The following is a 24,958-nucleotide window of genomic DNA, read 5'->3' as shown; positions in this document are numbered from 1 at the left end:
GATTTAGTGCTAACATGATTTTTCTTAAATTCTCAGTTCATGAATTAGAAATTGGTATGAAACTAAGATTCCAACTCCCTCAGGCAAAGATGACCTTAGCTGATTTTGGCTATTCTTTTAGATCCCTTTCGGCCATAGAGCTCTTAAAGTATCTACGTTTTTATACATCCCTGGCTTTCAAATGTTTGGCTTTGAGCTTTCCTGGTGAAATATGTTGAGAAAACCGATTGGAAAGTATTATTTTCATTTGCCACCTAACGGGTCTTGTAATAAATGAGTTCTGAAATTGTCTTTATGTCTAGATACTTTTTTTAAAATTAATACAGATGGACAATTCAAAACAAAAATCTATGACAAGCTCAATGATTTCAGTTTTTCAATTTTCATCTTCCTATTATTGAGTAGTTGAATACTGTCTGTTTCCACAATTTTCAAAATCAGATAGCAATTCAAATAAGTACATAGATTGTTTAACGTACGCACAAAAAATAGATTAAGGCCGAGAAGATGAATCTAACAAATATATAATCACATCGGTATTCATCAATCTCTTAACTTTTAACAATTATTTATAACGATACGAAAAAAAATGGATTCAATAAAAACAGGGGTGGTCTAAAGTTATCCGGAAAGGTAAGCAGATCCTGCTCTACAACCTAACCCTCACACACAAATAAAATAAGTCCACAAAATACTATATAGACAAACTAAAAACTGAGCTTGAAAAACCCCACCCAAACTAGGGTGATCTCAGAAACTAATCAACTACGGTTATTCCCGGAAGAGGTTGGTGGAATCATAATAGACAGTTTATGGTTGCAATGACCGGTGAAAAATGAAAACAACACGTCATAACTTTCATGCGTCCGAAGCGCTTTTCTGGATTTACCTTCATCAGGAACGCTCAATGCCAAATATTTGAAAGCCAAGGATGTATAAAAACCGAAACAGTTGAAGAGCTATACGACCAAAAAGGACCTAAGAAAATTAAATCATACATCAATACAAAGCATTATCCATTCCGAGAACGATATGTTTACCCTTCCTGATAACACTGTAGGTTTTTATAGGTTTGTTAAAGTTTTTGAACAGCGGTATACTATTGTTGCCTTTATTTACCATGTCTGCAATGCGTAAAAAATTTGAAATTTAGATAAATTCCTGTCGCCATGTTGTTTCAGCAGAATTAGCATCGTCTAAGATTTGTGATTTTTTTTAAACGGAACAAAAATACTGTCAACATTATAAAATCAATTGAAAAAAAAAATGTTGTTAATCCCTAGCAGCGTCTTTTCTCCTTACATCAGATCTTGATGAAGAGGAGAAAAAGGAAACCTATTAAGGCATTCTTTTTGTAGTCTTCTGATTGATAATAATATAAAGGACATTCGATACAGTTACAAGGGAAGTAATAACGTCGGTAACTTAATATGTTACTTTTCGCGACGTCAAAATGTGACATATTGGGGAAAGTTGTATTTTCTCACCGATTTTAATCATAAGCTTGGAAATGAATACTAGTACATGGACCTCTGCTTTTTAGAATGGCACTTGACATAATTATGTAAGATTAGGTGAACCAATTTTTCATCGAAAAAATCCCCCTTGAATTGATTTTCAAATTAGATAAAAATGCAGCAAAAATCCGGTTTTTTCCTTACTTAAATCATTAAAATTTGATAGATATGAAGCATACAAATTTAGAGCATACTTATGCCAACAAAATATTCCAAAGTTATACTTGCACGTTCAGATATATTGATGATGTTTTGTTACTTAATTAACCAAATTTCAGCGAGTGCTCGCATTTCATATATCCCGATGAACTTGAAACTGGAATATAACGAAACTAAGTTCTGCTTCGTATTTAGATCTTTTTCTTGAAATTGAAACAGATTGACGATATATTATGACAAACGAGACGATTTACGATTTTCCATTTTCAACTTAGAATATCTCATTAGTAACATAACCTCTTTCCCATCGTATGGTGTTTACATCGCAAGTGATACGTTTCGCGAGTGCATGTTCTCATTATACAGACAATTCATTTACGCAAAAAAAAAATCCCCAAGCAAGGCTACCTATGATGAGGAATACATGAAATCGCCACTATATAAGTTTTACGGTCACTTCGCGAATTGGTTAACCGTTACAATTGAATGTGTTTGTCTGAACTCACAAACGGTACGTTTTAGAAGTCTCAAATCTTAAGAACGTCATTCTGTTAAAGTCCAGATTCGCATTGCGAGTGGTGCATTCATATGAGGATATTTTTGTCTCGTCGAAGTATCCCGTTTCGTTTGGAGTACATGCTAATCTCTCACCATTTTTCTCTTGGTTTGTTCATTCAAAATGGATTTCCAGGTGTTAAACATCGGCAAATCACTGTTGCCTCTCAAAGACTTGTATGCTCCAATCATCTCTTTTACCTTATTTTGTCATCTCAATCGATTTGTGAGATTTGAACATTGCTAAACTACTGTCGCCTATACCACACTACTTGAAAACCATTGCAGGATCGATGACTTCTAAACCTGATTGTACTTATGTATGTTCCCAATTTATATATAATCCGACTGGTTGCGTTATCACGAGTGACTTCTAGATTGTCATTCTTTTAAACAAAATTCGTTTTATTAAGTCTGTTAAATTATCTACGAATATTCTTTCAAACATAATTACATATATTCTATTAGCAATAAAATTCAGGTCTCAGAGTTAATGTAAAGTTACCTAATTTAAGGGTAATGTGTATTAGATGTTGGTACTATCTGTCAGAGTACATAAAACCAAGTATTACGTACCTTGTGTGTCATATATGTGTGTCACATAGTATTCATTGAATAATAATACATTGCTACTATTTTGTTGAGTGTATTTTCTGTATTATATTATTCTATTTTATTGTTTTTATAACACAGGTTACATATCTATTGTCTGTGTATTGCATATGTTATTGTTTATGTATGCTATATGCCCTCCTGGGGCCCTAATTTGGTAAATAAAAATATTCTATTCTATATTCTATTCTATATGAAAATATTTCACTTTCACGCCTTTCGCACGAATAGTCCTCATTATCAACAATCATACCACACCTGTTTTTTTCTTATTATTAGAGGCAACTCTGTTATATAAACATAAAAGACCAATGTAGATACAAATATTTTGTTTGAGGAAGGAAAAAATGATACTTTGTAATTATATTATGTTCTAACAAACCGTCAGATTTCCAAACCAGTAAAAAGTTTGAAATCTATATTAAAATCAAACAAATCAATTGTTATTTGGAGATGTATTAGTGAAATTTTCTACAATTTATGTTGCAAATGAAAGATGAAAACCTAGGCCAGTAGAATAGACAAAATATGTTATAAGTAGATTGTTGTAAAATTTAACCATCTATAATGCTCTCTACCGATCATCAATGTGTTTTCCTTACTTTTAGAACAGGTGTTCCTGAAAGGGGAAAGGGATATTGAAAGATTAACTTTATTTTTGTAAAAGATGAAAAATACCAAAATCTAATCAATAATCGTACCCTTATGAATAAAAAAAATATTGTCTGTCAAATATTGTATAGGAATAAGAGAGGTAATAAAGTATAGTGTTAAAATACAACAAAGGCAAACAGAGAGCTAGGTCCTGAACTTGAAAAAAAAACTGGAAGAGTGACATAGGTTAAGATCTTGGAGAACATGATTTAGTCATTAGTTGTTATTGGCTTTGAACTAGACTTCGGTCACTGCTAGTACTCTGAGATGGGCACTTTCCGTCTTTTTGTTGATTGTTTAACTTTTTTGTTGTGTAATATGCCGATCGGACGAGTATTTAATCCATTTCAAGCAGATTTTCAGTTTGTTCAAATGTTGTGCTGTTACACCACTGTGCCAGGTTAAGGGGATATTTGATCAATTACAAGCATGTTTAACCTACCACATTTTATATGTGCTTATCCCAAGTCAGGAGCCTGTTATTCAGTGGTTTTCGTTGCTTGCTGTCTGTCATATTTGTTTTTGTTTGTTTATTGTTTTTCATAAATTAGGTCTCTGCTTTTTTAGTTTTAATTGTTTCTCAGCTTTGGTCATGTCGAGGCCTTTTATATCTGATTATACGGTGTGAAAAAAAATTAAATAATAACAAAAATACCGAACTCCAAGGAAAATTCAAAACAGAAAGTCCCTTATCAAATGGCAAAATCAAAAGTTCGATACCCCAAAGAATGTCTTGGGTATAGAAATATGATCGAGATGTATAAATACGAAGACACGTTCAGTTGGAATATGAATCTGATGCCTCGTGCACAGAGAATTCCAAGCTCTGCACGTATAAGAACCCTTGCAATAACGGTTTAGGGTCCACAAGTGAACAGTTGCATGGATAAATCTCTGTCTGCATCTAACATACATTTGTACTTTTTTTTTATCCAGTGGCAGTGGATTTACAGAACCAACTTATTTGCTTTATTGCTAATGTGTCATCGTTCTAAATATGCATGAAATATTCGGATGTTAAGCAAACAAAAATCAAGTTAACAATCTATGAATAAACCCAAATTTACCAGCGAAAATATCAATGACTTGAACAAATGGCCAATAGACGTCACATTCATGATTGGCTATATGCAGTAACCTGTGGCACATACTATAGTAATGTGTACCTTAGATTTTGTTGTGTTGTTTGTTTAAAAGAGGACGTATTTACCACTGGTCATGTTTCTCCTTATATGTGATACAATATTGCATGCTTACAATTTTCCATATATCAAAATTGTATTTAGTTTTGTGTCCTTGTATCCTCATGTTATGACAGTCTTTAAAAGTCTGATTACTATGAAATCACCCAGTCTGTTTCAGTTCCTTCGGTGTTATTTTTATGAGGAATCAATTCGAAGTGCTGTCTTTTTCTAGTATCTAATAGTAATGTTCTAATTTTTTAACAACGTTGGATGACCTTTTATTAGTTTAACGGTATTGTATTTGTGTGTGTATGAAAGGTCATAATAAACATCAAATTCCAATCAAACTCTTCTTATGAAAATTTATGCCATTCCTGTGATCAGATAGTGGTATGTATAGGATATGTTTTTTTTTCTTATATATATAAAAAGTTAAGTAGAATCCGTATGCTGGTAACACACAAGAAAATTAATAAAAGATAATAACGGTTTCAATTCATCACTTTTACTTGATGAATTGAAACCGTTATTATCTTTTATTAATTTTCTTATATATATATATATATTACAAGTATTTTTTCTTTTAGTTTTTTAAACTGATGCCTGTTAAAGAGCAGCAACATATTTTTAGCTTAATAATTATGTATACTATTTGACTGCATTGTATACTTTCCATGTATACGCTGTATTGCTTTCTGTACCCCTTATATACTTTCTTATAACTTGTAAACCCATCTTTGAATTGCCATTTTCTAATAAGGAAGAAGGGTTGAATCAGCACTTCATTATATTTACCATGCTCAATGCAAGTTGAGAACCTTCTAAAAACTCTTCCAAGGGATCTGTAGGTGAACTGTTGCAAGGCTTAATTTCTGCCACCATCCTAAATACCCTTTTTCAACTGGCAATCAAACTGTTGGACCACATTGCACTATCTACTGGTTTGATTTCTAGTTAATTTGTTCTCATCCTGAATATACATGAAATATTTTCCACTGACCGTTTAGTGAACTGCAATTAATCAATCTTTTTATCTGTGGTTACCATCATTAAATGTTGATTGTTAACATGTCTCAGTTTACTACAGAGTAGAGACAAGTCTGATGATAGATAACCACAGATATGTTCCACTTGTCGTAGCTTCTTTCCCGCTTTTCATCGAGTGTGACTAATCACCAGGCTTTTATTTGCAGTGAGCAACAATAATGAAGCAGGAACTACTAACCTTCCAGATAACATGAGTTCAACCCGAGTTTTGTTTTAAGTGGTTCATGTTACATAAGTGTTGTATTTTGTGCTATTTTACTTTTCAATGTCCTTCTTGATTCTACCAGTAACAGTCTACCGTACACTTTGTTTTCATTCAAACTGTCTCAACTTTTAAGGTTAGAGAATAAACAAATAACAATAGTTTAAGGCTTTGGAAATGTCTAAGGGTTAGACACATTAAGTGATCTGCTATTGTATGATGTCAAAGCTGTCACTGGATGTGACTGAAATGTACATGTATTTTAACAGGAATAACACAGCAGGTTTTGCTGACTTGACAAATCCAAAATGATTATTACAGTCCTGATTAGATACTGGAACTTTCTACCGGAAGTGGTATATGTATGTGAAACAAGATTTAAGGTGCAAAACCTCCTAAAAGATCTTTGATAGAACAGAAACAAATATAAAGATTCAACAATACTTTATTTTTTATGAAATTAAATGAACACTTGACTTTTCTTTGATGAAGAGTGCAAGTTTCTTTCATGTCATGAATTGCAAATTTCTTAATTTGGCAAAACAAAAGATAACAGCATTAAATGCTAAAATACTGATACAGAGGTTAAATAACAATAATTTGAGTTGTTCTGACCATAATTTAGAGACACGCAATTTATATTCTCTTAATGCAGAATATATTTCTATGAGTAAATAAAGTTTCAACCAAACAGCTACATGTATTTGTAAAGGTTCAAATAGGTTTTTTGGGGGGAAACACTTTAATGTGTTATTTAATGCATTAACTTACAATAATGGGATATAGTAGGTTTTTTTTTTTAAAAATGGGGAAATTGCATCTGAAATATATCTATTTTTAGATAACACGTCACTGACATCAAATTTTCCCAATTTATGGATAATTATGTTTTTCAAGAATTGAAATAATTATTTTTAATGCAAATTTTAATCTCAATAATTGTCAATCCTTATAACAATGAATGTCACTTATTATTTAGAAATCAAATTGAAACTTCAAAAATATCTGAAATAAAATATTTGTACTTACTTCAAACAAGTTTTACAAAAAAGTAGAATTATACATCCTAGATTTTAAAACAAGTCTGTGACATGTGATAAAAAAATGAAAAAATCCACATGAATTTGTTTTTGGACTGGATCTTACAACAGCTTGTATTGAAGTATACTGCAAATCATTATGGGTGTAACAAAAAAAAAAGTATAAAAATAAGAAAGAATAATAAATAAACAGAAACATAACACAAATTACTGTAACTATAGCACCTTTGGTTAGGAGAAAACTTTTAGTTTCCCTTTGATTATAGTCTTTTACAACATTATAACAAAACATTTACACATTCATGATTGTAACGACACATATGTAATTTGATTATTTACATTATTTTGAAAGCCCTTTTCAATCATATTATTTATGGTTCACAACATTACTAAACAAATGCAAAATGAAGCTACAATGAGCACAAAGTGTCCATGTTATCCGTTTCAAAAATTATCTTACTCTTTCCAAAAACAGTTACTTCCCTTTCTCTCAGAGAAATCTTGAACTTAATATAAAGTAATTGATACAGATAAAGCTCTTCAGTTAAACATCTTTGGCTTACAACAAAATGAAAAAACGAAAATTGCAAAAGATGTGAAAAAAAGCTATCTGAAGTTTGGCAAATAAATTGAAATACATAACACTACAGTGTTTGTCTCACTTCTTTCAGAAAAGTATTGTCTTGATCAAAATATGTTGTAATTTTCTTTCTTTCATAAAAATAACTTTTCACTTAGTAGGAATAAAATCATATTTTTTTTCTAATACAACTGTAGACAGCTTTCTGCTTTCAAATTGGAATATTTCCTAAATGATTAAAATAAAAAAGATGGCATTATTTTTTACCCTTGTTGTTGGTACAGGAATTCTAATCAAAATAATTTCTAGAGATGTTGAGACAAACAGTAGTAAATAAAAAGAATTTCAATCAAATATGGCAAAGTAAAAATTATGTAAAAAAAAAAGAAATAAATCAGGTCAATCAAAATAACTGTTCTGTTTTCCAGCCATTCTCCCTTAACATTTAAAACTGATTATCCTAAATTTCCCTTTTTTTTTTAAGTTTTACCAGCAATTCTACTTTAAAATAAAAAAGAGATTATAATTTTCTCTTTTAATGTTAGTTTGTCTTAAAAATGCTCCAAATCTATAACCAGTAAAACTGAATTATGGACAGATGATAGTCTTTTTGTTAAGATCTTTCTGAATTAAACTAAATTAAAAAATTCTAAAAATTGCCAATAATCATTGTTACTTGCTTATCATCCAGTGGCAAATATTTCAAGCATATTCAGAATAAGGACAAATTTAATAGAAAATCAATGAGACAGATTCTGTAAAATGATTTTCTTGAATAAACAGTAATTAATTTGACAGCCACTGGTGGGCATGTTACATGTACCTGATAGACAATTTTCTTTGCATAAGATCCTCTACAGATTCTAGAGTTATTGCAAGGGATTTTTTTTCATGCAGGGAGTGTAGCATTCTCCCAGATAAGACCTTGAAAACAGAACATTTATTCTAATGACCTTCAGTGCTATTGAAAAACCTTTCACGATAACCAAGCAAAAAAAAAGTATTGCTAGTTTTGTACTGTCAACAAGTATTTGAAAACAGTACTAAAAAATGTGAAAACTACTGTTTCTAAAAAGCTACAAAGGAATGCAAGTCTGGAATTTATAAGGTTAATAATTGGATCATGGTATGTACTACACATTTATATGCATTGCTCAGTTTACTGGAGTCATATTCTCAAAAATGTGTAAGTATACCTTCATTACCTTGGATGTAATGTCCTTTTACAATAATATCGCTTACATATGACTTTAGTGATCAGATTTTTTAGAAGATGGAAAATGTATCCCATAATGCAATTGGTTGTCATTTCATCAAATGTTATGCATGAACAAAAAGATACTATTTGTTTTGCAGTCTCGCATGTTCTGTATTAATGAATGGTATTTCTTTTTACAGAACTGCTGATGGCTATAAACACACAGAACAATGATATACAACAAAATCTATATACTGGTCAAAACTTGAGCTTCATAGGCTTATCACAGATAGACAGAGGTCAAATGTCAACACAGTAAATCCACCTCTAGAATACACATAATTTATTATGCACCAATATTCAGCCAGTCCACAAGTATACACATAAATCTAAAGCTATTCTCGGCAATCATGGTTCGGCACCTTGCTTAATGACAACTATAAATAATGTTGACAATTAGAACCGGATTAATATGACTATGGTTTGGTACCAACCATTAAGCTATTATCAGCTACGGTATGGTTCAGCACCAACTGTAACACCGTGTCCACTACGACCACATGTCATATTGGTCACTTCTGTCCATTCATTTTTATCTGGATCAAAACATTCTACGGTTGATAAAAAGTCATTACCATCATAACCTCCTGTAAAGAAAATAAAACAGAATAAGAATTGAAGAATAAATCTAAACATGGTTAGCATAGACTTAGGAATATATTTAACTGTTTATCATTTCATTTGTATAATTGTGTGTGTAAGTGTGCTGTAAATTCTACAAGTGTTGCAATGTCTATACAAATACAAAATACATTTGAATTTATAAACAGGTGCATTTGTTTTTCATTTACATTTTTTTGTTATTTCAATGATAGTTATTTTATAATCTCAACTAATTTTGTAAACATTTTCTGTTGAGACCTAAATGTGTTTTTTTTTCCAATAAGTTGAATAATTTTCAAATTGGTTTCCAGCCATTTTTACCTATTTACACTCTATTATAGAATAATTCCTGCAAGTCATCCGATGACATTTACTGAGGAAATGATGATTAGAACTTAGCAAGGATTATTATCACATTGACGTCAATTGGAATTATTTCAAAAGTAGAGTAAAACATATTATATTAATTGTGATATATCGCCAAACAGCAAAAAAATAATGTTGCCTTTCAGATCGATTTTTCTTTTTGTTATTTTTTTATAAATTTAACTGGGTTGATTTTGAAGTTTTATATTGTACGTTTCCTGCAAAATGTTTGTAGAAAATTAATTCAGTTTATTTCTTACACTTTTGGTGCTGACAGATAAAATACACGTACTGAAAGTATTAATTAAATATGTTGCGTTTATCAAAGAAGGAAAACACAAAAAAAATATCTCCTTGCTTATCTATTTTATAATTCATCAAACAAGTATTTTACTCTCAACACATAGGCCTCTGTTATTAGTTAGTGTAATTTTGTTTTGGACCGGAAGAAAATTTGACTAATTATTCTTGATTTTTTTTCTATTTGATTTCTTTCAATATATTAGGCTGATATATAGATATGAAAGAGAAATGTGAAATCAAAGACATATTAATCTGTTCCCTGGTTTATATACTTTTTTTAAATACCACAAATGTTCTCGACAATTTTTTTTAGATAAAGTAGTTAAAGTTTGGCTTAATACCTGTATGGAAAGTATGTTGTCAGTTTAGAAAGAAACCGATCTGATTTTACAGGAACATGCCAGGGTTGTTCATTATGCAATGAAAACATACAAGATAAAAACCATATCTTACCTAAAACATAAAGCTTCCCACTTAATACACAAACACTTAAAGCACTTCTGGGGCTCCTCATAGGGGCTACAAATTCCCAAGTTTTTGTACAAGTATTATATCGTTCTACTGATTTTAATTGACAACTGCTGTCATAACCACCAACTGCATAAATATAATTGTCCATTCCAACAACCCCTGAAAAATAAATATATTTGTTATTATTTCCAATAATCTCATTAGAAGACATATTTCTTTGCATCTAATACATGTATTGTCTCTTGTAAATATCTTATTTTCATTTCTGTGTTTTGACAACATGCAACTTTACATGATTTGGAAACAAATTTTTAGCAAGTGAAAGTAACAATTCAATGTTCTGTACACATTTGAATATTTAAATGTATCTTTGACCATGTATACATGTAAATAATGTAAGTCTAAGACTGCACATTATTGAGATTTGTTTACCATTTTGTCAAGTGCTACAGCAGTTATATCAAATGTTTTGAAGAATGTTGTAACAGGTGGATAACTGTGTCATTATTGTTTATCATCATTATTATTTAAATTACCATAAGTAGCCTCAGTCCAACATTTCAGCCGCAGTCCTTTTTAAAGAATTGTCACCATAAAAAATTACATCTTGCTTCACTTTGTTGCTATTTCAATGACAGTAACATTGTTAGGAATTCCTTTTGGAATAATGACGTAAAAATGGAAAGCACTTTGTCAAAATTTTACTTGAATTTGTAATTGAATGCAGCATTTTGACACTCTACAATAGAGGAACTGATGGACATTTCTACCAAATATAAAGGACAAGAGAAAATTTGATGCATTGTATGTATTCTACTATTGCAAGCTTTTTGTTTTTATGTAAATTACCTGCACCACTTCTTGTTGTATTCATAGGAGGTATAGGAGACCATTCGTTAACTTCTGGATCGTAACATTCAGCACTCCGTAATCTATTAGAACCATCGTAGCCACCGACAGCATATAATAAACGGTTTAAAGATGCAACACCAACACCAATTCTTTTAGTTTTCATAGGAGAAACATTAGTCCAAATATCACAGTCAGGATCATACCTGAAAATTAATACAAAAATTATACTCACTTGCAAAATGTATGAAGTAAAAAAAAATTGAAATTCTTTGTCAGAAAAGTCTAATTTTTAGTTTTGAAGACTTTTGTTCCTTGTATGTTTTTGGATAAAATTGGGTAAGTGTTCTTTTTTAAGATTTAAAAAAAAAAAAAAATCATCGGAATAAAAGGCCCTGACAGACTATAGCGGTCATATCAATAGACTAAAATATCATACAAATATGACAAAATATTTCATTCATGTTTCTTTTTTAACATTTATTAATATTATATAAATATTTGTTTTTTTTCTCACAATCCTATATTTAGTACTAGGTACTACTATGTGGAAGTGGTTACTTTACTGATTAGTATCAAAAAGTGACCTTTAAAATGACCGCCTTTATTGTCAACAAAAGATTACCACAAACAATGACATGCCTAAATATTTGTGACAATTTTCCAGTACCAAAAAACCAAAAGAATATACAGTTAATGAATTATTTATTTGTTGAACTTATTAAATCATCACGATCAAAGATAAATCTGTCAAGTTTACACAAGAAACTGTTGATAGACTAATTTTAACCTAGATCCCCTGGTGGGAAGAGACAATATCTAGATCTACAAATGTATACATTGCATTTAATAAGATCATGGTGACCATGATAATGCTCTTTTTGTAATGAAAAAGTGGGCTATGATTTGTCCTATTTTTAGAAGACACTATTGTTAATTTAATTTACCAACCATTTTAGGATTGTTCCGATATTATCATTGAACAATTTAATTAATCTCAAATTAAACTGGTACGAGACAGAAGCTATGTATACTTTGTAATGGTTATGTAGAAAATGTCTCACAAATACTTGGAATCACATAGAGCAATCTGACAACTAACAAGATAATTTTAAATTATTTTCATTTTAAAAACGAATCAAGGCAGGCTCCTTCACCTATAAACTTCTATCTACATATAAGGAACACAGATTAAAATAGAGCATGAGATAAAAGAAAATTTTGATAATTGATTAAAAAAGATAAGAGTTGAAGTTAAAGGTCAGACAGAACAAATGTAATTTTGTACATTAAATATTCATTTAAAGTTTCACCTGGATGATGATGTTGCAAAATACCCACAATTAAAATCCACCCGGTTTTTCATTGAAATGGATAGACCCATATTTCTGAGTCATTTATACTAAATGTTAAAAGTACTTGCTTTCAAAAGCCATTGTGAGATGTTATATACTTCTGGGTTGTCTAAATACACTGCAATACATATACAATGTGCATGCCTTCATGATAAGAAGAAATCAGTATTAATTCCATGTCATGGCAAGGTCTTGATATGTATTGTTGATGAATTTAGAATTGGTAATAGTTTACATGACCTATATATACATGTATACAAATGAATTTTCTTCCTGTACTACTGGTAAATTCCCACCCACAAATCTAGAATTTGTACTAAATGTCTAATTATTTTAAGTACTAAAATTGTATATAAAAGACGTAAAAAAAAAACCTAAACAATGAAATAAATGGTACCAATAAGATAAATGTTTTATAACACCCCTTTTTTGAAGCCAAGGATTTGAATGCCAAATATTTATCAGGAACTACAAATTGGCTAAAAAAGAAAGCTCACCAGTTGAACATATTTCCTAAGCAAAATTGCCAACTGGGGCAGCCACTTATCAGTATCATACATTTCAAACTCACCCACGTTCAAGATTTAAATGTTTAATATTATTGGGAAAGACATTTTGATTTATATACAAAAATAAGAAAAAAGTCAAACATTTAATAGCCTGATGACGTGAAAAAACAATGAAAAGAACCAACACCACCCTATAATAGCATTCAAACATTCACAAACAAGTTTCCATATGAACCCTGCACTCCCAATCAAAATAAAAAAATAGAACCCAAATAAAGCAGCCTAAACTGTATTGGCCATGGTTATACAATTATTACTGAAAAAAGTTCGTTTAGTTTTGAATATTGTTAGTGATGATAATTGTATACAAATTTATCAAATGCACAAAATATTTTTGACAGAATTCTTGACTTTAGAGATACATGTATATGAGATAATCATAAAAAAAAAGTTTGAAAGTGAGAAAATCAATAACATTGCCAAGCTGTTGCTCTCAATGTATAGCAATACAAAAAAAATATTCAAAAAAATGACCAAGAAAGGCCTTATTTACAAGAAAAATTGATGTTAATAATGTTATTATACCGAATTGTGTACAACCAGTAACTTATGTCTTTTGATTGGTTATAATTAAACCAATTATGTAAAACAATACAATAAATATGCTCTAATTCCCACTACTAAGAACACAACACACAACTATAAAATACTCCATGAATCAATCACAAACAATATGTTGCCAATGTGTTCTAGGCATAATCTGATAATCAAAGCAACCTTCAGCAAATTCAAGCTGTGTATTGCACCAGCTTTTTCTAAATGGTTGTCCTACTTTTATTTATCTCCAAAACTTGTAAAAGAGAAATTTTCAAAAAAAAACTCACCTTTCTACAGTACAATGATGTTGCTGGCCTTGTGAGCCACCAACTGCATAAATCATATTATCTATAACTCCCACTCCTACACGATTTCTGGGCACTGACATAGGACACTTTGTCACCCATTGTTTCCTTAAAGTATCATACATTTCTAAAGAATTACAGTCCATATTGCCATCAGGAGAATTGTTTCTACCTCCTACCACATAAAAAGCACCTTTTACAATACATGCACTTAAACCACTTCTCGGTTTTGGTAAATCTGGCAAGCGATTCCACTGTTTTGTACATGTGTTATAATATTCAAAATTACTAAGGGACTGTCTAAGGTAACCACCAGCAGTGTATATAACTAGAGGTGAACACGGTTTTCTTGGTTTTTCAGGTATTGACTGATGTAATTTTAGTCCTTGAAAAATTTTAGTCAAGTATTCCTGACATTGAGGCATATTCTTTAAAACTTTACAACTGTTTAATTGTTTTTCTAAGAAATGAGGGGCTAAAAAATGACAACGAACGGCATAAAGTAATCCCTCTAGTTTACACGCACGCTTCTCTAAGTCATGTTGTACCCATCTTATCACAGCATCAAACACTTCAGATTCACAACGAATATTTAATTCATCATGTTTTATGAAACTTATTAACTGGCAAGGATTTAACGTCAAAAACTCATCACACCGCACAACTTCTGAAAAATTTTTGAAAATAAATTCCCGAGCTTTTGTTTCTAGTTCATGGCACCCATGTTCACTGGCAAAATCTGCTATTCCAATACAGTTACTTGGGTCTAACTGATGTTCTAAAAAAACACTACATGCTTCCACAACATGGTTCATTTGAAACATTGTAGCAGCTGGTAATAAGTAGCACACATTCCTTTCATTTACACGAACTTCTGCAGTGTATGCAAACTCTATTAACACCGCAAGTGTACATGCTGTTATTCCATGAAGGGGAATCGTGGTCATGCCTTCCTCCTTCATACCACCCGTAAACATTGCACGGAAATAGGGACTAGCTGCAGCCAACACAATTTTATGAGCTAAATATTTGTCTTCACCGACAACTAATGTCACATCACATAATTTAGTTAATAGTCTTAAAGTACTCATAACATCCAATGCTTCTTTTGGATGTTTCATTATGGTAAAGTTCATGCTACCATCAGCAGGTTTTTCTGTTGTCAGTGGTTGTATCCTATAACAGGAAGAACTGTCTGTTTTCATCTTCGATTCATAAACTTCCTCGGCAGACATTTTGGATGTATTTGTTGTCAACACTATACTGGATCCAACATACTAATATCAGAATATTTATATTTAGAAAATGTCTTGTAATAGAATTGACAGAACCTGAAAATAGACAAAAAAAGTATTAATTTAATTTTCTACATACAAACGTTTTTAAGCTGCATCCTAATCACTTTAGAAGAATACTCCTACCTTGACTGACCTGTTACATTCAGTGGCAAATATTACATACATATAAGGCAAAAAAACAAAAACGTTGTGATATGAATATAAACCCTGCTTTGTACAAAACTGACATCCTGAGCTAGATTTTTAGCCATGCTAGTCGATCAGCATCATTCATTTCTTTAATAGCTGTTACTGAAATAAAAATACAACTGACCAGATGCAAGAAAATATTATTTTAAATATGAATGAGGTTGGAGTTTTTCTTCTTAAAAAAAAATCAACAATTTGTAATTCATTAAAAAACACTGTAATAAATCATCATTTGTTATACATTTTATATCAAAGACAAAATGACTTTACTGTTTCACATATGAAATGAAAAGTACATTAAAAAAAACAACAACAAAAAACCCATAAAGGGTATTTTCATACAAGCTTATTTACCTCAGTGAATAAAAACTAATTTTCTTTAAGACTGATTGAAAGACATGAAAAAGTTTTTCACCTTCTGACTTTCAAATGACAATGCAGAAAAAAATAATCAATAATATTTAAAATTCCTTAAATAAAACATGAAAAGTCAGCGTTAATTAATATGTTTCAGCTGAGACAACAACACTTATCAATATTGTCCTGAAAACTCTTCTTAAAAATTTATATATATAAATCCTTACTTATATCATTTAAGGAATGTTTCCTTACAATGATCCTAATTGACAATGTTTACAGAGAATAATCCACCTACATTATAGCATAAAAACCAATGCTGATGATGCTGTCAGGGAGAACTGTACTCTTACAGAAATCCTTAGTCATTCCATGGAAGTATTATATTGACAGGACCTTAATTATTATCATTATTGATTTCTGCAGGTATGTATCATTATATTAATATCTATCTATATTATTAAATTTTCCCATATTCACGTGTTATGATTATTTCATGACGTTAATCATTATCTGCAGTTCTTAACTGCAAGTCATCGGCAAATAGGTAATTAGGGACACATGCCAATGTTGCTTTCAACTTCAATCAATCAATCACATAAATAAAAACAGAGATGAAGTATATAGAAAAGGTTTGCTTGAAGAATGAAAAAAACAAAGGAGTCTTACATGTAAATTAGATACAAGTCATTACTGAAAATGTGGTACTGAGTAAAGATCATTGAAACAGCAATCCTATAATATAAAAAGCGAACCAAACAAACAAAACTGAAAGGTATATTAAGCATGGTTTACCAACATAATTTTGTGTCATGAGTCATTGAAAATTTCAACAGAGAACTGATCCATGCCTTTTAATCTTACAAAATATCATTATTCTATGATATTTTTTTGATCTACATGTATTTAAAAATTGAATGTATTGTAAACAACATAACATTCCAGCCCTGACCAAATTCACAGTGTTCTGATTAAGAACTGAACTATTGTTCAATAGTGACTTGAAGTCTCATGAACTTTTTGGCACACCAAAAAAATTTAATAAAGTATTGTTGGGTAGCTGTCTCATTGACATATACCCTACCTCTTTTATTCATTATAAATTTCATTAGAGTATCATATCACATTTAAATCTATAGACAAACACAAACTTAATTACTATGTAGAAATTCTCATACTGACAATATCTAAGACCTTTAATTGGCATTGTTTTCTATCCAAATTATTACAATGTATATAATGTGGTTATTTTTATCTATCATAACTATTTGAATATTAAATTTTTTAAGTTGGAAATAAAATATTGTGAGCTTTTAAAAAATAGCTGACTCACTGCAATGTTTTAATTTGATCACCAAATAAAAATGTCACAAATGTATCTTTTACATTGAAATAATTTCAATATTTATATAGAGGACAGAAATTAATTTAATTCAGAAATTTATTCAAGAACACTTTTATAAATTATAAGTTCAGTGTAACATTGGCCAATTTACTGTTGTACTTTACATGGGGGAGATCATGTACTCTTTGTAGACAGATTCTGTCATTAATTTCATTACAACTAATAACCTAGAACTCAGCTACAACAAAGTTTAACCATAATAGTTATTCCCAGTGAGGATAACAAATTTTCAAAAGTATTCTTCATATAGTTTTAATTTAAACCGTGCATCAAATTAATTTTTATCAGGAACTAATTGTAAGACACAATCAATAAATATTGATGAATTTTTAGTTAATGTTTGTGAGTTATATATTCAAAATTAAATGACGTTTGATTCCATGCACATCATAACAAAAATAACACTGTTGATTCAGAGTACTATGGTACAAAAACAATTTGCTGCTGAAATATCATTAATATGATACTTCAAATTATTACTTTTTTCCTCAATAGTGTTTGCACAAAGCAATCTATTTCAGCCGAAATAGATAAATCATCTGGGTTTTTTCCAATCTGAATTTCTCTACCTCTTGAAATGAATGCAGTCATTCCCATATCCAATTTTACTTAGTAACTAGAAATTGCTTAACTCATTTTATCAAGTATTGAAGAAGACACAGCCCAAGTTAATCTTGAATTTTTTTTTAATTTCACTATTCTTTAGTAAAAGTATGGCTTCTTTTTACAATGATTGTTTTAAAGGAGTGGATGTTTCCCTTACCTAGAATTCCTATTCATAATTATCAAATGTACATGGAAATATATACAACTTCAATAAAATGTAAAAATTTAAACAAACTTCAATAAAAATCTTATCAAATGTTATATAACTGATACACATCCTAAAACTATAGTTTAAGAAAATTTAATAACTAAAATTTTCTAGCTCAGATCAATTCATAATAAAAATAATTCGCCTAAGCTTCCAATTCAGTAAATATGTCACAACAAAATTAGTTTCATACTTAATTACCTTTTAAGTGAATAAAATCCATTTCTGTTTTCCAGAGAAATATAAAATTTCTCTTTGCACCTGAATATCCATGTTATCACAAATATAACAACTCTTATTATAGATTAAAACCATTTTTAGTTAATTCGGAAAAAGTCTTGACACTCACTAGTAGTATAATCTTGCTGAAAATCGCTACCCGTAAAGTTGATATCACATGATCATTTAAATGTCCTACGTATTGTATTGAATGAAATAGCATTTTTTTTCCAAGAGTGGTAATTGTAACAGGTAGTGCTTGGTAGAGTTGCAAGAGATTCAGACTGCCATGTTTTACTATGGGGATTATCTCTGAATAGCTCATTAAAATTAAGCTTATTGGATTAGTAACACTACTGAGTTTTTCTGATGGCCTTTTATGTATATCCTTACTGTTCATATTTTTGCTACCTGGTCAGTATCGAACCCACAATATAATTCGGTCAAATCTGGCTAAAGGACAACTGACCAAAAAAATATGAAAACAGACTGAAAGAGGACAATGATAGGTGAATGTATGAAATAAACTAATCCTAACTTATTTCAAAACATTAAATGAACTATACATGCTACTGAAAGAAGTACAAGATCATTGCAGAATATTCATCTGTCAAAGTATACTCAAGTTCAGTTCAACAATTCATTGAAGCAACAACTCCTTTTAACAAAATACATTTTATCAAATATAAATTCAGGTATGCTCTTTAGTGACTCTACCTTCACTTCACCACAAAGGTGTTGGTTCAGCAGCTTTTTATTTTTATTTTTTTTTATTTTATTTTTATTTTTATTTTATTTTTATTAAATTCAGGTTGAGTTACACATTTCATCTTAGAAAGCTATGGTCATTTATATATAATCAATGTTTTAAAATTAAAAGTTAACCCTATATTTTTAAAGTAAATTGATCTTACTGTGTGTTTTCGGCATGATGTTGAGATGTCACTTCCATGCATGCTCACATCCAAAATAAAACAAAACATGCTAAATGTGTCCTCCAACAAAAAGTGCATGTCATTTATATGCATGATTGAACAGTTCAATAAGAATGGTCAAATTTTAAATGGTTTTGCTGAGTCACAAAGGTAAACTGGACAGAGGTGATACAATAGTATATAATCTCCAGTCAACATTATAAAGCAAATTTACCTGGGAAAATTACATAGTTAATCAGGTAATCAAACAGATGGTCTATCCAAAGTCAACAATGACTCAGCAAAAATCATTATTGTCCACTAATAATTTATTCCTAATATTCTTCAAGTTAAAATGTTCATTATAATTCATTCTTCTATCTCTATCTATTACATCTATTATATTAAACTGAAAATCAGTACTAAATTTTTGTCAGCAGTTCATTTGTTTTTTTTCTTGAGTTGAAGTACAAAGGAATTAGCATATAATTTAATTTGTATATTAACTTAATTTATCAGTCTTTGCCTTGTCATCTTACAAAGAATGGTAAGAAATTAGACAGAGAATACACATGTGTAGAATATTTCCATCAAAGAAAGGGTTCTTTTAGTAGGTGCTACTGTAATAAATCTACAGGTGAGGACGACCTCAATTTTGCATTTATTCACTTATTAAGATTTTATTTACCGGTATGTACATATTAACTGCAAAATGAAAATAACACTTTCTAAATTTGGTCTGAAGCACTTTTTCTAGATGTGCCTTCATTGGGAACTCTCAAACCAATAAATTTGAAAGCCGAGGATGTATAAGTACTTGGATACGTCAAAAGCTAAAACATGACAAAGAGGGACATAACATAAAAAGAATAGCCAAATCCATCTAAGATCAACTTTGTCTGAGGGAGTTATAATATTAAAAATTAGCAAGAAAGAAACCTCTCCACTGACAACAAAGTACTATCAAAAAATTAGACAGGACATTGAACCTTAGACAAACAATTAACAAGGAACAATCTGTTTAGTAAAATTTGCACATAGATGATGGATGACGAGGCATAAAAGCATTGCCTGACATCAATATTGAACAAATGGTATTGATTGAATCAAATTTGCATCATCATCAAACACATTTACCTGTTCACAGGTATAGCAAATCATAAGAAATCATCAAGCTACAATCCATTAAAACTCTTGTCATTTTGTTTTTAAAAGATCAATTTCGTGAACAATACAGAAATGACAAGATTAATTCTATAGAAATTGTGATGATCTCTTTAAGATAGTAATCAAAGAACAATGGCAGTAGATTAGATTTCCAAAGAAATCGTCAAATGATGACTCAGCAGTTCTTAACAGTAGCATTTCTTCCTTTTATGGTGGTTATTTTCACATGGCTATCTTTAAGTTAGATTTATGACAAAAATTTGATACAAGTTTCAGTGATGGTTCACACTGATAGGTAGAATTATATCAAATGTTAAATAGCTTTTATATATAATTAATTGTTCTGGCTCAATTTTGATTCAAAAATGTACATCCAGACATATTACAACGAGACCTTCAGGGCAAACTATTATTTTTCAAAAACAACTTGTAAATAAACTGTTTAAACATAGATTTGTACCAGATATATTTGTCATTGATAGCGGATGTCTTTATGTTTTTTTAGTATTACATGGCCAATATAAAACACATTAATCTTATAAGTCAATTTAAAAAAAATGTTTACCTTCAAAGAGACTGAGGATATATATCTTTAATATCCAATATAATGATAAGGATTGCAGACTTCAATATTTTGTGGATGAAAAAATACCAGGTTTATATTTTATTTTTATGCAATTTCATATTTCTATATAAAATGCAACAACTATTACAACCCATGAACCCAAATGTAAACAAATTTACAATAACGATTTTAGTCCTTTTCAATATTTCTGCAGCATAAATCTATTAAAACTTTCAAAATCAATTTTAGAAGATTTTTTAATCTGTATGTAATGCAACTATCGATCTTTAAGGTAAAAGTTTGTTTATTTGACTTCCTATTGACGATTACCTATGTGAACGTGACTACAGACGTTTAAAGAATGTTGTACAATTACAGGTATGAGGTCAGCAAACCACAAAAATAAAAGTATTATAAGTGGGTCATAATAGATATACATTTTCATTTTGCTGAGTAACACGCATGCCCAGTTGAAGGTAAACGTGAGAGAGAATTTCTACCTGAGTAATCACCATTCACTACAATCCAGACTTTTATAGTATATCATAGGTGAAATTAATCAATGAAAAGTACTACAATTAAAATGAACTCAATGACAATTTCTCTACGTAAATATAACAATAATCAATCTATTTCTTTCGTTAAACCTTTTAATATTAAAGGTTATCTTTCAAATAATCACAATATCAGCATTATATTGAAAAACAGCTGACAAATATTGAAAAAAAAACAAATATTTATTTTCAATCTGGTTTGTTAATTATTAAAAACTCATAATTTTTCAAAGTCAGATAAATTTATATTGATCTAAACAAACACAAATGCTGGACAAAACATTCACATGAATGAAAAGACCTTTAATAGGACTTGTATAAAGATAAAGCCCTGAGGCTTGAAACAACCGAATAACATTTACATCATAAAATTATACATGTACTATTTTTCAAGTGAAAGGATGCATTTTATCTCTCTGTCCTTGACAGGTACAAACTTACAAAACTGCACCATAATTCTTATTATTTTTATGTACCTGTCATAACCACCATGACAAAGCTAAATATATTTATATTACTCAGTGCAATGCATAAAAGCTTGTATCCTTTTTAATTCAATTTCAAAACTGAACTTTCTGTACTTCAAGCTAATTTATAAAAGTGACGATCACTAGTCTTATTATTCTTGTGAAAAATACACTTTTTGAAAACATGTATAAACTCAAATCAATTATTAGTGAATTAGCCCAAAGTATTTGTAATTTCTATAAAATGCACTTAAAATGGCAAAAAACTGATATGAGGACTAAAGTTCATGCAAATGTTTAAATAATAAATGATTGCCACTTTTATTGATAAAAAATACAAAAGGTATATTAAATATACCGGTAATGTAATTTTTTTTACAAAAAATGCTACCAAAAGTAGGTGGTTCTGTCTGCATCATTCTCCAGGCCTTGGGGTCATAAAATTTTCGAGCACGATTATCGTACTCAGACTCAGAAATCAATCAATCAAGTTAATGGATTTTGTGTTTCGAGTACAAATCTTGTACTCTGGAGTCAATTTCACAAAAAAACTTACTACTAAGATTGATCGTAAAGTCATGAACAATTCAGTATACTTACGATCAATCTTAGTAATAAGTTTTTTTGTGAAACCGACTCCTGAGTACTGAGTAAAGTTTTATGATTGAGAGCCCAGACCTACATCAATAAAAACTGGCAGCCATGATATAGCCAAGAGTCCTGAAAGTGGCAATAAACACCAACTATTAAAAAATCACAAAAAATGCTGAGCCTAATGAATATTTTTAACATGATTTCTGTTTGTTATTCTAGGAATTCTATTTTGAAACTAAAAATTCGTAAGGGTTCCGCGGAACCCGGTGTCTCGCCTACTTTTGCTGTTAGTCGCAGGCTCAACAAAAATGAGGAAAAAAATTAATAAAAATATTCCTCTCATACTATCTTTTGATTGTAAGTAGCTTCTGTCCAAGTTTGGTAAAAATCCAGGATAGTTTATGAATCTAATAAATGTTTTAAAAACTTAAACTGCAGACTGTATGTAATGTTAACTGGAAGAAAAGCTAAGTCCATTTATAAGTAAAATACGGAAAAAAAGGAACAAAATTTTAACAAATTTCCTTCTAGATACTAGCTTTTAATCATTAACAAGCTTCTGTCCAAGTTTGGTAGAAATCCAGGATAGTTTATGAAAGTTATTAAAATTTCAAAAACTTTAACCACAGAGTGAATGTAATGTTTCCTGGCAGAAAAACTAAGTCAATTTATAAGTAAAATACGGAAAAAATGGAATTTTTTTTTTACTAAATTTACTTTTGGATATTATCTTATGATCATAAACAAGCTTCTGTCCAAGTTTGGTAGAAATCCAGGATAGTTTAAGAAAGTTATTAAAATTTCAAAAACTTTAACCACAGAGTGAATATTTGTGGACGCCGCCGCCGACGGAATGTAGGATCGCTATGTCTCGCTTTTTCGACAAAAGTCGAAGGCTCGACAATAAAAATTCAAGAAATTTCAATGTGCAGGGGTCCATACTTATACTAGTCTGCTTTTAGTCCTGTGCTAACCAAGGGGCCTCAGTGGCCGAGTGGTCTAAGCTGTCGAACTACTGTATCACTAGCCTGTCAACTCTGAGGTTGTGAGTTCGAATCCTGGACAGGGCAGGTGCACTCGATCCAATCTTAATTGACTATAGGATTGTCAGTTTTCCTACCGAAGGTCGGTGGTTTTCTCCGGCTTCCTCCACCAATTAAAATTGACCACAACGAAGAGCACAATATTGTTGAAAGCAGCATTAACAACCAATCAATCAATCCTGTGATTGTGCTAACCTTTTTTCAAATTCTATTTTTGTTTTAATTTTTTATTTCGGGGAGGGTTGGAGGGAGACAATAAATTAAATTACTTTTGAAACCAGCCTTTTTGACTCCATTGGACCAAGAATAACTTAAGACTTAAGCACCATTTACATTTATAAAGAACTCCTAAATTTCGATTGTACTTAACCATGTTGAAAAAATTAATATCAATCTGGAATAAAGTTTAAAATAATTCAGACTAAGGAAATTTATATAATCTTTCTTATATTGGCAGAGGGCCAAGGTATTTAACCTGAAAATCTCATCATTAAAAAAACTCAACCAGAGCAGCACATCAATACAATTAAATCCAATCATAAAAAAATGTTTGATCAAATGGTATGAACACAAACTGGTGATGCAAAAATTATACATCTCATAAGGCTATAAAACACTCTTACATAATTACTAATTAATATATATCTCTATTAAATTCATTGAAGAGTGACTTGTTGCGGTTGACTTGCATATTTAAATGTAAGTCTTACATTCCAAAGACTCTGTCACTCACGTTCACCTTCATGACTCGACAATTCATCTTCTCTCAGCTTTTTCATGTACCGGTATATCATAAAACATTCTCATTGATGATATTACATATTATACTTCCTCCAAAGAAATCATAATAATCTAGTCATATATTCTATTATCTAGACTAGTTATTTTTACATTTATGGACATTAACTTTTTTTTACATCTATAAATACAATGATTTACTTGATATAGATAAGTATTCTTACATGAATAAGAGGAGTTTTTACTAAGGATATATGTAAATAAGACAGCAACACAACACAAATAACCAAAAGATATATTCTGTTTGTATGAATTTCTAAAATCATTACAATCCTCACTTTGATATGTTAAAAAAAAAAAAGAAAGATAAATTAAATTTCCTCCCATTGAATTCCCTTTTGGTGTTTAAATATATCAAAAACTAATATCCCCCCCAATGTACATCATACAAAGAATCTACATTTCAAA

General features: G+C 30.2%; 1 protein-coding gene across 5 annotated transcripts in view; it reads right to left on the bottom strand.

Annotated features, from left to right (window-relative positions):
• Positions 1 to 6,359: 6,359 nt before the first annotated feature.
• LOC127706168 (kelch-like ECH-associated protein 1) overlaps positions 6,360 to 24,958 on the bottom strand; it is a 32,897-nt gene continuing 14,298 nt past the window's right edge. For 3 of the 5 annotated variants that reach the window (XM_052210635.1, XM_052210625.1, XM_052210646.1), the window contains exons 2-5: positions 14,149 to 15,497; positions 11,401 to 11,606; positions 10,534 to 10,710; positions 6,360 to 9,395 (exon numbers count right to left, since the gene is read on the bottom strand). In XM_052210635.1, the coding sequence (XP_052066595.1) occupies positions 9,256 to 9,395; positions 10,534 to 10,710; positions 11,401 to 11,606; positions 14,149 to 15,401 (1,776 nt within the window). In that variant the 5' untranslated portion in view covers positions 15,402 to 15,497 and the 3' untranslated portion in view covers positions 6,360 to 9,255. The other 2 variants (XM_052210618.1, XM_052210609.1) reach the window with 2 other exon arrangements.

This window comes from Mytilus californianus, unplaced genomic scaffold, assembly GCF_021869535.1.
Source record: "Mytilus californianus isolate M0D057914Y unplaced genomic scaffold, xbMytCali1.0.p SCAF_1, whole genome shotgun sequence".
NCBI classification, from domain to species: Eukaryota; Metazoa; Mollusca; class Bivalvia; order Mytilida; family Mytilidae; genus Mytilus; species Mytilus californianus.
The sequence above is the reverse complement of the archived record's forward strand: the minus strand, read 5'-3'. Positions and strand labels throughout refer to the sequence as shown.